Consider the following 17,511-nt stretch of genomic DNA (forward strand, 5'->3'; position numbering starts at 1 on the left):
CAAAACTTATACCTTTTCTAGTTCCTTTGAAGAAATTTATGAGGCAAGTATGTGCTGGCAACTGCTTTTCTTACTAGTGCTGTTTCAGGCTTGTTTCCTTTCTTCTCCTTCTCCTTCTCCTTCTTCTTATTTATGTCTTCATGATGAGCACTCTGCTTTGTTGCAATTTAAGCAAAAGCACTACCATGTTTCTATAAACTATCCTACATCTCTCAACTCGTGGAAGCCAAATACTGATTGCTGCTTCTGGGAAGGCATCTCTTGCGATGCCACTACTGGTCATGTAGTTGGCCTTGCTCTCTTCAATTCGTCGCTCCATGGTTCCATCCATTCCAATAGTACCCTCTTCAATCTCCTTCAACTTCAAATGCTTGACATCTCAAGGAACAGTTTTGAACACTTTGCACCATCAGGCTTTGTAAGACTCTCTGGATTATGGCATCTCAACCTCTCAGCTAACTCTTTTTCAGGACAATTCCCATCTGAAATCTCAAATCTTACCAATTTGGTTTCTCTTGATCTTTCTTCAAATAACTTTCTGGGCCAAATCCCATCTGAAATCTCAAATCTAACCAAGTTGGTTTCCCTTGATCTTTCTGCTAACTACTTTCTGGGCCAAATCCCATCTGAAATCTCAAATCTCACCAAGTTGGTTTCTCTTGACCTTTCTTGGAATGAATTTCAACTTGAAATCCCAAATCTGAGGGCATTTGTCCAAACTTTAACCATGTTAAGAGAACTCCGTCTTGATCAGGTGAATTTGTCGGCTCAAATAAATAGGGATTGGTGTCATCACTTATTATCTGCACTCCCTAACCTTCATGTTTTGTCATTGACTGATTGTTCACTTACAGGTCCCTTGGATGCATCGATCTCGAGCTTTCATTCACTGACAGAGCTACATCTTGAGTCCAATGAGAATCTCGTTTCCAAGATACCAAGTTCTTGGATGAACCTTACTTCTCTCACTGTCCTTAATCTTCATGGTTGTGGGTTCTATGGAGACTTTCCAAGTAGTGTTTTTCTTCTACCTAAGTTGAGTTACATAGACTTATCTTTTAATCCACTTCTCTCAGGGCACTTGCCTGAATTCCCTCAAATAAACGCTAGTCTTCAATATCTGTATGTTGAATGGACAAAATTCCAAGGGAGGTTGCCAAGTTCGATTGGGAACCTCAAGTTTTTGAAGGATTTATATCTTGATCATTGTAACTTATCAGGACCAATCCCTCCATCCATTAGTAATCTAACCCATCTTGAGGGACTATTGTTGAACAACAATTTGCTCCAAGGGCCCATCCATTTTTCTCTGTTTTATCTCCCATCAATGTATCAGTTGGACTTGTCCTTTAACCAATTCAATGAGATCGTAAATGAGCCTCCTCCTATTTACAACATCTCCTCTCCTTTCTCTAATCTACTAGTGCCACAAATTTTATTAAGTGACAACCATTTGAGAGCAGAAGACCTGATGAGTTTGATTTCTAAGATCAAAGGAACAATTGAAGTCCTTGACCTTTCATTCAATGATTTTGGCAACCTAGGACAAGATATAAATCTTTCTTATGATGGTTTTCCAAGCAGTAATCATAGTGGTGACATCAACTTTTCCAATGCTAAATCTTTGGCCATAAATTTGAGATCTTGCAACATTAGTAAATTCCCAGAAAATTTCCTCAGGAATCAAGAGCTAGAACTTCTAGACCTTTCCTATAATAGAATTAGTAAATTCCCAGAAAATTTCCTCAAGAATCAGGAGCTAGAACTTCTAGACCTTTCCTATAATAGAATTAGTAAGTTCCCAAAGTTCCTTAAGGATCTCAAGGAAGTGAACAGTCTACTTATTGGTGCCAACATAATTGGTGGTGAGATACCCAAATGGATATGGCTACAGAGTTGTAGAGAGTTGAACCTTTCTAACAACAAGTTCACAGGTCTGGAATTGCCATTACCTGATCACTCCTTCAATACATTAGAAATACTTGATCTTCACTCAAACATGATGCAAGAATGTCAGTCATCTTCTCCATGCTCTCCCCAAACATTTGATGAGTATGACAGGGAGGTTGTATCCCATATCTTAGGGAATCTCACTTCCTTTTTCTTTGAAACCACCTATTTCTTCTCAATTTCAAACAACAAATTAACTGGAAAAATCCCTTCCTCAATCTGCAAGGGTAGCAATCTTGAGGTCTTGGATTTGTCGAACAACCAATTGAGTGGCAACATTCCAACATGCCTCAGCAATAGCAATTTGGGTGTGATAAATTTGCAAAGGAACCAATTACATGGGCCCATTCCTCATGATTTCAAAGATGGCTGCAATCTGCATACACTGAAACTCAATAAAAACAATCTCCAAGGAGACGTTCCAAGGTCATTAAGCAACTGCAAGTCACTCACAGTATTGGATATTTCAGACAACCAGTTGAGTGGTACTTTTCCTCATTGGTTGGAAAATCTCATTGAATTGCAGGTTCTAGTTCTAAGGTCCAACAAATTTGGTGGTTCCATTGCTCAACCTGTCCAAGCTCATTCTCCTCCCTTCCCAAGCCTTCATGTCATTGATCTCTCTTTCAATAATTTTACGGGAGATTTACCATTGCAATACATTCTTCATTGGACGGTAATGATGTGTAACAGGTATCTATATGACTTGTATTACCATGGTGCAAATAATTCTGCATACTATCAAGACACAATTGTGATTACTGAGAAGGGAACAGAGCTGAACATGCAGAGAATTTTAACTGCCTTCACCGCCATTGATCTATCTAGCAACTTCTTTGTAGGAAAGATCCCGGATGCATTGGGAAACTTGAAAGCACTCAATGTGTTAAACTTGTCTGGAAATAGCCTAACAGGACAAATTCCATTTACGATGGGAAATCTAAGTGGTCTTGAGTCACTAGACCTTTCCAGAAACAAACTCTCTGGAGAAATCCCAATGCAATTGGTAAGTTTGACATTCCTTGAAGTCTTGGATCTATCTTACAACAACTTAATAGGAATTATTCCACAAGGGAGCCAATTCAACACTTTTTCAAATGCTTCCTATGCGGGAAATGCAGGATTATGTGGTTTTCCTTTGACAAAGAAGTGCGGAGTTTTACCTCCCGCATCGACAATCCAAAAAGGAGATGATGATGATGATTATGATGATGAAACATGTTTGTTCGATTGGAGGTTTGCTTTGGCAGGATATTGTGCCGGTGTTATAGTTGGATTGGTTGTTGGACGAGAGTTATTTTGGAGAAAAAACAGATGTTTTGAGTTCATTTCTAGGCTTGTGGTGTCCAAGCAGAGGAAAGGGTCTAGCAAAACCAAATGCCAGAATAGAGAGAAATGAATCCATATCCACAATGAAATTTCCTATATTTGCTTTCGTAATTTTGTTCTTTTATTATGTTTGTACGCTTATGTGTACTTGTCTTTGGGTTGAGTCAGATGTTGAGCCCCCTTTAAATGTATCTATATTTAATATTTTCTACAGGAAAATTTTAGAGACACCCTTAGATATATAATGAAAAGCACAAAAAACCCAAGTGTATGCTAAATTGACATAAACACCCGAAAATATTACCTTAAATTGCACTAGATTACACTATGCAATATATTACATTAAGAGTCATCATTTTTTATCTTGTAAAATTCCAAAAATCCCCTTCATATCATGGAAGGGTAACGTCCTAACGTGTTTCATATCGATTCAATCTGAACCCCTAGCTTCTCGAGTCCGAATCACATCCCTTGATGCTTCTTCACCACAAAACTCGGTGGGGTCTATGTTGAACCCCACTAGGGTCACTACGAAATTTATTTATTATTATTCAGATGTGAGTACCACCCCCATTTTGTTGTGAAGAAGCTTGGGGGAGAAGTTTGTGCTACCCTGACCGGGAAATGATCCACTATATTCCCTTGTTTGCCTCGAGTGAGCTCTCTCTTGTTGCAAGTCTGCCTGGATTATGTGCAGCGTGGCTCTTCGCTTCACTTTGGAAAAAAATGAATTTCTATCAATTTATTTGAGAGGATAAAGAGCCTCCTCAGTGCCTTCCCCCTCCAACCATCTCAGGTCTTATTTCATATCTTGTCTCTTTTTTGTTTTTTTTTTTAGTTAGTTCCTTTCTGCAATTTCTTTTATTTGCCAAACCAAGAAACTATATATATAAACACACATCCATTGTTTCATAGCAAAATTAGTAAACCCTGAATGTATACAGAGTTGGTGTCTAATGAAGGAGCTATTTTCAGACCATTATGTTGGTGCAACCTAGAGGGGGGTGATTAGGTTGCAACTAGTGGATTGTCCCAATTTTTCGGTTTGTGCAAAAATACAAGGTAAATTGAGAATTCAAATGAATTTAAACAATGACAAGCAATCACAACACAAGATTTATAGTGGTTCGACTTTACAAGTCTACGTCCACTCCTCTCTTGGCCTCAAGAGAGATTTCCACTAATGATTCTCTTTCAATACAATGGGTAGAGATCAAACCCTTACAATAATCTTTGTTTAGCAAGTAGGGCAAGAGCACCCGTTAACAATCTTTGTTTACGGGCAAGAGCACCCAAGCAATCTTTGTTCACGGGCAAGAGCACCCAAGCAATCTTTGTTCATAGGCAAGAGCACCCAAAGACCATTTCTAATCTACCTAGACTAGAATTGAAACAATTACAAAGGAAGGATGTTACCTTACAAGAGGTGTGACACTTTACCTCTTGTGTGAATGTGATGCAATGTGAGTTGTATGCTCAAATGGAGTTGTATGCACCACCTACGCCTTCAATCGCTTCAAACTTGACTTTCACAAGCTTACTTTGTACCTTGGTATTGTTCTTCAAGGTTGGGAGAGGGTGAGAGGCAAAGCACAAGGCTTTCTTGCAATTTGAGAGCTTTAGGATCACTTGGGGAGTGGGTGATCAAGTGTGTGTGTTTATACTCTCAAATGAGGTGAATTGGGTTTATATAGAGCACCTTTGAGTGCCAAAACCCCATCCCCAACGGATAGAAAACGGACACATTTTAAGTCCACTTTTCAGCCCAGACAGACGTCCGTCTGAAAAGAGCCGTTAAACTAGCCGTTATAGGCTGTTTTTACACCAAACGGAATTCCGTCTGGGCAGACGGTCATCCGTCTCAGAAAAGAGCCGTTGCAAACTAGCCATTACGGCTAAGTCGGGACCAGATGGGCAGCCGTCCGGCTTTCTATTTCTGAGAAACACAAACCAAACGGTCAGCCGTCTACTCGGATGGCTGCTGCCCGTCCGAGCTCGTTTTGCTGAATTAAGTTGGGGTTTGGACATGGCTTAGGTTTTTGGACTTTTTGGTCAACCCTAAGCATTGTACACCTCACTAATATGTCCTAGGTCACTCTAGTAATATAAATTACATATAATTGATGCATTTACATGAATGTGTATGTGAGAGTGTCCTAAGCCCTAATTTAGCCTAAGTCTTGATCTTCGACTTGATCTTTGACTTGATTTTGTGCAACGGTCTTCATGTCCATCTTGGCATGGTCATCTTGACTTAGACTTCATGTCCATCTTCATGTCTATCTTGGCATGATCTTGGCTTTGACTTGAGCATATGGCTTTGAATTGGAGTTGGTCCACTTGTTCTCATCTTGAACTAAAACATCATAACTCAATATAGCCATTAGTAATTCATGCTTATTATCATCAAAACCAATAGAGGCTGATGTAGCAAATGCTGACATGGCATTTCCCAACAATCTCCCCCTTTTTGATGATGATAAACACATGAATGATTGGAAGATATGAATGATAATTAATAGCAAATAAAAACTCATTTATATACATGTTATTTACATGTTTTTCCATGGTGAATTCTAATTCATGTTTGTTATCATCAAAACATGGTGAATTCAAGTTTCATGTTTGTTATCATCAAAATCAATGGAAGCCGATGTGGCAAAATGCTGACATGTCATTTTCCAACACATTATTTACAAACCCAAAAAGAGAGAGAAGAAGGTCATATGGCCAATGCCTAACAGGACAAGGTAAAGCCTCGCATAAAGTCTTGTGGTTAGTGATGATCTTGACTAAAGAAAACTTCTCAAACACACCCAATTCATCAGCCGCAATAAGAGCATCCGCCATTGCCGCTTGTAGTTCCGAAGAACCGCTGCTTCTTCTTACCTTTAACAAAACACTAGCTCTTTTAACGTTTAAATAGAAGATAGCCAGCTTCGAGGGTGGCGCCTCCAAGGAAGAAGAAAATATTTCATTCATACTAATTATTTCGCACTTACAACTTATATACTGCTCCCTTCAAAACCCTACAATGCTTCCAGTGCTAACCCTACAATTAATCCCTTACATCCCACTCCTATCTTGATCACAAAACCCCTTCCCACCATTAACTGATCCTTTTCCCCCTTTAAACATAATCCTTCAAATTTGCCTGTGGTTTCCTCTTATGGTGTGGTCTTGTTGCCACTGTGGTGGTGCTTTGCTCCTGCTCTTGTTTGTTGCCCATCGTGGCATTCGTGGTCCTGGGTGTGGTCCCCTGAATGTCCCTCTCACTCGCTCACATATCCCCTACACCAACTGAAGGTACGTTCTTCGTAACATTGCCCCCCATTCCGGTGAAACCTTGTCCTCAAGGTTCAGATCACAAGCAAGTTATCGGATTTAAAGACGTCCTCCCAAGTGGTGTCTTCAAGTGGAAAATCAGACCACTGCACCAGAACTTGGTCCACTGACTGGTTCCCTTGATGGACGTGACAATGATTTAGAATATCCAAAGGGAACAGCTAGGTGGTATCTGCCAAAATTGGTGGGGGAAACGACAGAATACTAGTTGTATCACCCACGAATTTCTTGAGCAATGAAACATGGAACACTGGGTGAATTCTAGCTTCGGTTGGGAGGTCTAGCTTGTAGGCAACCTTGCTGGTGCGAGCTATAATTCGAAGTGGCCCAAAGAATTTGCGTCCTAGTTTTTGATGAACGAGTAATGCCACAAAGATTTGCCAATAAGGTCAGAGCTCTACCCATACTAAGTCCCTGGTTTGCAAATTTCACATCTAGTTGATGTTTGTCTGCTAAGTATTTCATCCTCTCTTGAGCACTGAGAAAGTTAGAGCGAAGTGTATGGAGCATGGAAGCTCTGGTTTGCACTTCTATATCTACCACTTCATTCTTTGTAGAGACGGGAATCTACTGTGCAAAGGTGGGTCGTGCACACCCACACAATGCCTCAAATGGTGTCATTCCGGTGGTGTTATGGAAGTATGTATTGTACCATAATTCACCAAGAGGAAGGTACTTAGAGTATATGTTGGGTTCATCCGCCACATAACTTCTGAGATATTGCTCCACGCATTTGTTTAAAGCTTCCGTCTAGCCATCTGTTTGTTGGTGGTAGGTGCTCCCCATGGCTAAAGTTGTTCCCTGAAGATGAAATAATTCCTGCTAGAAATTCTTGATGAACAGTGGATCATGATCAGACACCAGTGAATGAGACACCAGTGAATGGGGTATGCCATGCAATCTAATAATTTCATGGAGAAAAATCTCAAAAACATTTTTTCTTGTGATATTTTACTGCCCATTGCACAAAAATGTGCATACTTTGTCAAGCTGTCAACTACCGTTAAGATGGTGGTTTTCCCTTGTGAGTTGGGAAGGGAGGTGATGAAATCTAAAGAAGCATCCTCCTAAACTTTCTCTGGGATGGGCAGGGGCTGGAGGACTCCCTAGGAACAGCTACGATGGATTTCATCTATTGGCAAATAGCGCATTCCCTCATGAAATTGCGCACATCTGAACGGACCCCCATCCAATATGGATTCACTGTACCTGACGGTAGGTTCTGAGAAAGCCTGCATGCCCACAGATTGAAGAGGTGTGGCACTCCTGCAAGAATTGCAACCTCTGGGAGATGTTTCAAGAATCACCAGACGATGGTGGAAAAATAGCAACCCCTATTTTTTTCGAATATCCCTCCACCCCTGTAGGTTTCTCTAGCGAGTCATCCCGTAGTTGGCGGAGTTCAGTATCAACTTCAATTTCTGCTTTTAGATCATCCAAAAATGTTCAGCATCGGCATGGAGAATGTAAAAAGGGATGCCACTAGGTGTAGTTGGCAGGATAGAGCATCAGCTGCAGAGTTCTCCTTTTCGGGTTTATAGACGATGTCGAACGTGAAACCAAGGAGTTTTGAGAGCCAGTGTTGTTGCTTTGGGGTCTGGATGACTTGTGTGGTGAGCTCACACAAGCTTCACTGATTTGTAACAATGGTGAATTGCTGCCCAAGGAGGTATTGTCGCCACCGATTTATAGCCTGAGTTACCGCATACATCTCATGAACATATGTTGAGGCTAGCATCATCTTCGGTGGCAACTTCTTGTTGAAGAATGAGATGTGACGATGATCTTGAGATAACACTGCCCCTATTCCTTCTCCTGATGCGTCAATCTCCACTGTGAAGGGACAGTTGAAGTCTGGAAATGCCAATACCGGTGCCAAATAAGTGTTTGCTGAAGGCTTTCAAAGGCTTTCTGAGTTGCTGGCGTCCACATATAACTTTCCCTTTTTTAATAGTGCCATCAAAGGTGCTGCAACATGAGCATACCAGTGAACAAATCGAAAGTGATTACCCATTAATCTGAGGAAGCCCCTTAACATCATCAAAAATATACCAGCACATACCTCAATTCAGGCCTGAAATATCATTCATTGTTGCTTGAAACGTGGAAGGGAATTTGTTAACCCAAAGGGCATTACGAGAAACTCATAATGTTCATTGTGCATCCGAAAAACGGTCTTGTGTGTGTCCTCTTCCTTAAACCAAATTTGGTGGTAATCGGACCGTAAATCCAGTTTAGAAAAGATCTGGGCCCCATGGAGTTCATCGAGCAGCTTGTCTACCTTCGGGATTGGGAATGTATCCTAGATTGTCACCACATTCAATGCATGGTAGTCAACACAGAATCGCCATGTTCCATCTTTCTTCTTAATTAGTAATACGGGAGATGAGATGCACTAGTACTTGGCTGTATCACCCCAAATTCCAGCATGCCTTTCACTAGACGTTTTGTCACACCCCACCCAGCCGGTTCCGGACACTCCCGAATAACCGTGGGGGCGATACTCTCCACGGGATCTCGATTTGCGGCCAATCTAGAACAACAATATTATATAGCATAATCCAAGAGCAAGAATATAAAAGAAAGTGAATTTGAGGTTATTACAGTCACCCTTAAGATAAGTCAAAGCCAAAATCGAGTTAAAAGAAAAAGATTGACATGAGTTATTACAACAAAAGTTTAAAAGTCAAACGGCACTCTAACAACGGAAAAAGAGAAAACAAACTAAAGCCAACCCAAGTAAAAGAATCTCTAAGCCTCATAATGGCTGGACTCCATAAGCACAATTTGCACAAGTACACATCCCATCATGCACCTCAGTGTCCTCGCTCGCCGGTCCCACATAGGACTCTGCGGCGGTGGACTCTCCAAGTAATATGAGTCGTCACAACCTGCAACAGAGTTTACGAAAAAGGAAACATACACGGGGATGAGTTCCATAGAACTCAATGAGCCTAACGTATCACATACCATGTATAGATCATACACACACACCCATATCAATATATACGATCAATGAATAAAAGAATGAACATGAAAACATGAATCTAACTTCTACTATGTCGTCTCTATAGTAGACACGCTTTAAGATAACGCACCAACCTCCTTTGGGCAGTCTCATCACTCTTCCTCACGGCACTTAAGCCCGTCTGTTGGGTTCACCGCGGTAGTTGGGTTCTGTCACACCAACCATGGCTGGGATTAGGTCATCACTCTCTCACATCACCATTGGTTTGAGAGCTGGTGCATGTCAAGGATTACCCTAGCCCAATGCAAAGTCACTATGTCTCGTGCTACATTTGATCCGGATACCTTTCCTTATACCTATGTGCCCTTTTGGTTAGGTATCATTCTCACCTAGGAATGGTGTTCCTCACGCCGCCTAACCACTTGTCTTTTGGTCTACCATTCTAGCGCGCTGTAGTCATCTACATATGCTAGGGTGGTTGCCGCTCAAGTCCCCTCATGACACTCAAGTTGTTTGTTGGGCGATCATGATGAGTCCCATTCTAACACATGTCTCTATACCACCACATGATAACCGTGGGTCTGTTTGATGCACACAGAGCCCCATCCATTGTTATCATGGGTCACTCGGCTTCAATACCCCTGCCGAAAGGGTAGTAGCATTCACGGGATTCTTGACCAATGCATCTAGACAAGCACACCAACTTTGAAAAGTGCTTTGGGGACGTCGAGAGGACAGTGTCCCATATGACAGCCCCTGATTACCCGAGCTAGCAGTACCAAGATAGGTAATCCCCATTTCACAGTCACATTCATCCACATGCATCAATCAAGTAAAATAATCAATCACATAACCACATATGATTCACATGTAATCGTTTAGTCGGAAATATAGTAAGACAAGCAGGATTATCGAGATTATATAAGGTAGCGGCAATCATCATGCAATGCTACATTATTCACAGTCTAGATACACAATGCAATTACATAATATGTGAAATGTTATACCTGTTAATTGAGCACTCATGCATAAAGTCCCACAAATTCACAAAATTAACGAATGCCCAAGACTCAATTAACCTAGCAAATAAATACGCTAAATAAGATTCATATAGGGATTCAATTTGAACACAGATCAAATGTGGGTTACTTGGGTATTAATTCTAGTTCAACAAGGCGGGTCAACTCATCCCCAATCGACCCGATTAAGTCGGCTGGCAGCTCACCTAGTCAACTCGGTTGAAAGTGCTTGGTTTCGCACGAGGTTCGACATAGACGTGCACAATAGCCGTGCGAATCTTTCTACAAAGTCGGAAAATATTCCCCTCAACCTAGGCCCCCCCAATATCATGTTTAAACAAAAATAACCATCAAATATCTCATGAAATTGGGCAAAAATTAGGTGAATTGAAGCGGACTTACCTCTTTACGTGATTAAACCTTCAAATTGCGATTCAACACCGTCAAAATACACAAACTCTTCTTCCCCAAGCTTCTTCTGCTCCTCTCTCTCCTCTCCCATTGGTTCTCTCTCCTTCAAGTCTAAAAATCCCGAATTTGGGTGAATTGGGAAAGTTAAAAAGCTTTTAGAAGGTGAAAAACCAATTTTGCCCTTTCCTGGGGGTAGGGACAGGTCGAGATAACTTATCTAACCAACCCTATCCGACCGCCCCCATATCTTCTTCATGCGAGGGCCGATTGCGATGGGCTTTGGAGGGTAGGTACCTTACACAATTACCTACTCAATGGTATACTTTACCTAAGATTCAAAGTCCTCTTGCGTAGCTTTCGGGCATACCAAAATCTCACTTTAATGCCTTCAAGAGTAATTTTCTCTCTCCTGGTGAAGTGAAGCAAAGTGACCGGGTCTTTTTCTCTATCATCCAAGTCCATAGGTTCAACTTTTGAACTTTTGGGCTCAACTCGGATGGTTAAGAGTTGACCTCTTCTTGAACTCCTAGTACACAAACCAGAAATGCCGAGTTCGGGTTAGGATTTTTAGGGATTTCACACGTTTAATCTCAGCCTTCTGATAGTAAGGATATTTGTATGGCCTGACGTTCACTGGTTGGGCCTGGGTTTGCATACAAATATAGTGATCTTAGGCCCTATTTGGTGGAAACCCACTTGGTAATTCAAGCACATCCTCATATTCCTTTAATAGTGCTTGTAAATTCATATCTCCAATCTTATCTTGGCCCATTGGTCCGCTTAAAAACACTAGTTGGAACATCATAACTCCTGATTCTGTTTCTACCATTCATCAGATCTCACTGAAGTTGAGTTGTGCCACCTCTTGCCCTGTTTCTCCTCCTCGAGCATAACTTGCCCGCCGGTTGTTGTGAAGGTGAGTGATGGTTGGGAGTCATTGAACACCACAGGTCCTACAATTGCCAACCTCTATACCCCCAGCACAATATCAGCCCCAAATAATGGTAAGACGTATGCATCGATCGTAATTTTTCCAACCGGCAAGAATACTATTAACCCCCTAATCATTCTCTCACTTCAGATGCGGTTGTTGCTGCCCACCAAGACTGCCATTTTGGCCATCTCTTCAATCAGTACTCCAAGTGTTTCGCCACACGACCTTGCAAGAAATTATGAGTATGGCCTCCCTCGACCAACACCTCTATGGATACCTTTGCAATGCGTCTAGTAAACTTTAGAGTGGTAGGAGATGGCTCCCCAATGAGCACTAAATAGGTTATTTCAGCATTGTTCTCCTTGCGCTCAGCCTCCATCTTAGTTGAGTCATTTTCACTGGCTCCCACATCAACTTTAGTAATGGCTGGTTCATTGTTCCCATCATACTCCAATAAAAGGAGCTGGCATTGTTTACACAGATGCTCGGGGCTGTATTTCTCGTCATAGTTGCAGCTCAACCCTTTATCACACCTTTGTTGCATTTATGCCAGTGTTAGATGCTTGATCGGAATTTTTTTTTGGGCGGGGGGGGGGGGGAGGTGGTGAAAGTAGGAAAGGTCTCGATGAAACTTGTTATGACTAAAATATCCATTGCCGGTTCATACTGGTCGAACCAATCTTAGCCGGGTTCGATTGAGAGATAAAGGAAGGATGATCAGCGACGTCCAAAGAGAAGCGATGATCCGACGGCTATGATTGAAAAATTGTTATAAGCGGGAAAGCTAGTATAAAAGCGAGGGAAGATTCATAACAAGGGAGGTCTCTAGAATCAACCAAAACTCTAAGCTCACTCTGATTGAATTCCATTACTAGCATTTTAGAAGCTCCAGAGAGAGCTACGAAACATCATCTACACCATACTCGACTAGATCGTCGGAGACGAGACGCCGATCAAGACAATCGGCTCCATTTCTTCTACTGGTATTCTGTTTCTTTCGGGAGTGAGAGGTTGATCGATCGAAGAGCAAACCAGATCGAATCAGATCTGAGGAGTTCGGTGCAGAAAACTACGGTTCAAGGCGATCGGCAGAAATAGCACCAACATTTTGGCGCCGTCTATGGGAATAGTTTCAAAGCAGAAAGCTATGGCTCAATCACCTGAGCGGGAGGAGGAATTACCGATAGAAATGGCGAAAACAAGCCAGAGGGAGCCGAGGAGAGTAAATCCAAAAAGAAGAACGAGAGAAGTGGTTCCAATACCGCAAATCCCGATGATGCAGACTCGACAAAGGCAGAGAATGATGGAGGATCATTCTCCCCGTCCAACTGATCAGTTCGAAGGGCAAGAGAAGCAATTGGCGGATACATTGGCGACATCTCGTCCAGAGTTAGATCCAAATCTGATCACTGAGCGATTTGAGAGCATGCAACATCAAATCCTGGAGACACAAAATCTGATGAGGACATTCATCAAGCAAATCGGAGTACATCCTGAGGAAAGAGTTCCGGTCTTATCAGCTGGAAGATCTCGAACTTTTTCCCGAGCAAAGACGACCTCTTTCCCAAATTCTCAGATTCAAAAGTCAGGAGGAAGCCGAAGGAGGTCATCTCTTAAGGAAGGATCAGGAGAGAGTGCGGATCCAAACTATATTCCACTGGAGACTGAAGATCGAGAATCGTCCAGGGATGATCAATTGAGTCATATCTGGTTCAAAAAGAGTAGAAGCGTTGGGGATTGGAGAGATAAGAAAGAAACAGGAAGATCAGGAGATTGCAGATCTGAAGTCTATGGATCAGAAATCAGTAAAAGATTTCGTATCCTTGATGATCAGATTCAGCGACTGGCGAACAAAGATGACGGAGAAAAATTTGAGGAAATGATGAACCAAAATCCATTTGCTAAGGACATTATGTCAGCACCATTGCCGCGCAATTTTAAACTTCCGACATTCACGATGTATGATGGAAGCACAGATCCAATGGAACACCTGGCTCAGTTCAACTCTGTCATGATGCTGGCAGGTAACTCTGAAGTTTTAAAGTGTCGCTCATTTCCATCTTCCTTGAAAGGATCTGCAACAACCTGGTTCTTCAGCTTATTACCAGATTCCATTAAGGATTTTAAGGATTTGATGAAAGTATTTTTTTCAAGATTCCAAAGTAGCATGAATAGCAGCAAAACTGTTGATAATCTAGCTACAATCCGTCAAAAATCAGGAGAATCGGTTCGAAATTACATGAAGAGATTCAATCAGGAGTCGATTCAAATTAAAAATTTGAATGAGGCGGTGGCATATGACGCTATGTTCAGAGGCCTAACAGTTGAGCATCTTTTGGAATTCCTGATCATGAATAAGCCGGCAAATATAGCGAAATTGACGACTCGCTATAACCAGTATGCAAATATGAAGGACATTCTCCAGGCAAGAAAAGAAACTGACAACAGCATGGAGTTAAGAAGAAAGATGATGGAGTTGTGAGATCTGATCAGAGAGAGCAGAGGAATAGCAGGAGTTTTTCGAGAAATATTCCTGATCGTCAATACAGAAGAGACATCCCAAGACCATTCCAGGAAAACTATACTCCTCTCAACGCAAGAAGATCAGAAATTCTTATGCGAATTCAGCATCAGGGATTTATGAAATAGCCATTACCTATAATAGCAAAGGCGGATGAGAGGAATCCGAATAGATTCTGTAGATATCACAAAGATCATGGTCATGATACTGATGATTGCAGAATTTTGAAAAATGAAATCGAGCGACTAATCAATCAGGGAAGATTGGACCAATTTGTTCAAAGGAGAAATGGAGGCAACAGAAGAAATGCCGCTGATCAGCCGAGAAGGTGGAATAATCAAACACCAGCTAGAGAAGACCAAACCAAGGGAGATTTTCAGTACAACTCTCCAGAGGAAAATGCTAAACAGCAGGAAAATCGACAGATTCAACGAAGCAGTCTCCTGTCATGACCATCCTGGGAAGTTTGGATTTGAATTCAATTTCAAAGTCTAAGGCGCATGCCAGGTACGTAAATGCTGTTGAATCTCATGTTACTCCTAGAAGAATTAAACTGATGAAGGAGATAGTCTTCACGGAGGAAGAAATGGAAGGAATCCAAGAGCAACACGATGACGCCATTGTGGTGGTCATTGAGGTGGCAAACAGAGATATTCACGAGTTACGGTCGACACGGGATCATCTCAGTAGACATAATGTCTTACGAAGCTTTTCAGCGATTGAAGTTGGATACAATCAAGATAAAACCTTGCGGCACAAGGCTATTTGGATTTTCTGGAGAGTCTACTTCGGTAGAAGGAACTGTGGAGCTAACAATAACACTGGGAACACATCCACAAACGGTAACTACAGTTACTAAATTTTTGTTAATAAAAAGTCTATCAGCATACAATATAATTCTCGGGAGACCAACGTTGAATGCTATTGGGGCAATAGTTTCGACGAGACATTTGAAGGTCAAGTTCCCAATTGAAGGAGGCATTGGAGAATGCAAATCGGATCAGAAAACTTCAAGACAAAGCTATACAACCTTTTTGAAGGATTCAAAAGCACAAGGTAAGGCACTCGCTCTTACTATGGAAGTTATGGATAACAGGGATGAGGAAAAAATTCAAAGAGGTGAAAGCGAGAGAGCTGGAGGAATCCAAAAAAAGGGACCATGATAGGAGCTGATCGAACAGTCGGGACAAGGAGCAATTGAGAGAATTTCTTCGGCGAAACACGATGTCTTTGCCTGGTCAAGACAAGACATGCCTGGTTTAAGCGAGAGAAGTGGCGAGCATTGCCTTTGGATAGATAAATCTATCAAGCCAGTGAAACAGAGGCGAAGGAATTTCTCATCAGAAAAGCATGATGCAATTAAAGTTGAAGTGGACAAGCTTAGGAGATCTAAGTTTATTGAGCAAATCGAGTGTCCAAGGTGGCTGGCGAATGTGGTAATGGTGAAAAAGCATAATGGAAAATGGCAAATGTGTGTAGATTACATTGATTTGAACAAGGCATGTCCCAAGGATTGCTATCCTTTGCCGCAAATTGATCAGTTAATTGATGCTACATCAAGTTCACAAATGTTGAGTTTTATGGACGCTTATTCTGGTTATAATCAAATTCTTATGAAAAAGGAGGACCAGCCTCACACGGCATTCATGACCAATTGGGAAAGCTATTGTTATAAGGTTATGCCTTTTGGGTTAAAAAGTGCCGGTGCAACATACCAAAGGGCAATGAACAAGCTGTTTGCTGATCAGATTGGAAGAAATATGGAGGTTTACGTAAACGATCTTCTTGTAAAAAGTCAATTTAGATCTGATCATCTCGCCGATTTAAGAGAGTGCTTTGATGTATTGAGGAGAAATGGAATGAGACTCAATCCTGAGAAGTGTGCATTTGGGGTTTCATGGTCACGCAGAGGGGTATCGAGGCAAATCCAGAAAAAATCAGAGCTATCTTAAATATGACAACACCCAACAGTATGAAAGAAATTCAAAGCTTAACAGGAAGAATTGCAGCGTTAAGTAGATTTATATCAAGATCAGGAGATAAGTGTGCACCATTCTTCAAAGCATTGAAAAATCTAAATGCACTCAATGAATTCAAATGGTCGGAGGACTGTCAAAATTCATTTGAAGAACTGAAGAGGAGGCTGACCAGTCCACCAGTTTTATCTCGACCAAAGCCCGGAGAAAGCTTGCAGATATATCTATCTTCTTCAAAGGCGGCAATAAGCGCGGTGTTAATCCGGGAAGAAGGTACTGTCCAAAATCCTATCTACTTTGTAAGTCATACATTGTTAGATGCAGAATCTAGATATCCGGAATTTGAGAAATAGGCTTTCGCCTTAATAATAGCAGCCAGGAAGCTCCGACCTTATTTTCAGGCTCATCCAATTACTGTTCTTACCAATTGGCCTTTAAAGAAAATACTGCATAAGCCTGATCTTGCGGGGAGAATGGTATCATGGGCAGTAGAGTTAACAGAACATGATATAGATTATAAACCTAGAATTGCGATAATGGCACAAGTTTTGGCTGATTTTATTGCTGAAAGTATTTCGTCACCAGAGGAGGAAAAAGATTCTAGTGAGGTGTCTTACTGTGTGGACCTTACATGTAGATGGGTCAAGTTATTCACGGGGATCGGGAGCGGGGGGTGATTTTACAAAGTCCGTTCGGATTTGTAATTCAAAATGCACTCCGGTTTAATTTTCATGCTTCAAACAACGAAGTAGAGTATGAAGCTCTTATTGCAGGATTATGACTGGCCAGATCCCTCTGTGTACAAAGCATTGAAGTAAAAAGTGATTTTGAGCTGGTGGTCAGTCAAGTCATGGGAGCATATGGTGCGAAAGATGATCGATTGGTCAGCTATCTTAAAAAAGTATGGCAATGTAAGGAGTGGTTCACACAATTCTCAGTCACGAGGATATCTCGAAATCAAAATAATGAAGCAGATTCTCTGGCAAAATTGGCATCTGCAAAGTCTATTTCTATTCCACAAGCTGTATATTATGAGGAGCTAGATATTCCGGCATATT

At 41.5% G+C, this 17,511-nt stretch overlaps 1 protein-coding gene across 1 annotated transcript; it reads left to right on the forward strand.

The window, feature by feature from the left end:
* Positions 1-3,638, forward strand: LOC149011196 (uncharacterized). The gene has a single exon (XM_089164319.1). The coding sequence runs from the start codon at positions 50-52 to the stop codon at positions 3,347-3,349; it is 3,300 nt and encodes a 1,099-aa protein (XP_089020445.1). The 5' UTR covers positions 1-49; the 3' UTR covers positions 3,350-3,638.
* Positions 3,639-17,511: the final 13,873 nt, after the last annotated feature.

Source organism: Hakea prostrata, chromosome 7, assembly GCF_041222555.1.
Source record: "Hakea prostrata isolate BN-2017 chromosome 7, UWA_Hpros_2, whole genome shotgun sequence".
Classification (NCBI taxonomy): Eukaryota; Viridiplantae; Streptophyta; class Magnoliopsida; order Proteales; family Proteaceae; genus Hakea; species Hakea prostrata.

What these genes read in the sequence shown, in the direction of transcription:
- LOC149011196 (XM_089164319.1), top strand. Translation starts at nt 50, where the DNA reads ATGTGCTGGCAACTGCTTTTCTTACTAGTGCTGTTTCAGGCTTGTTTC.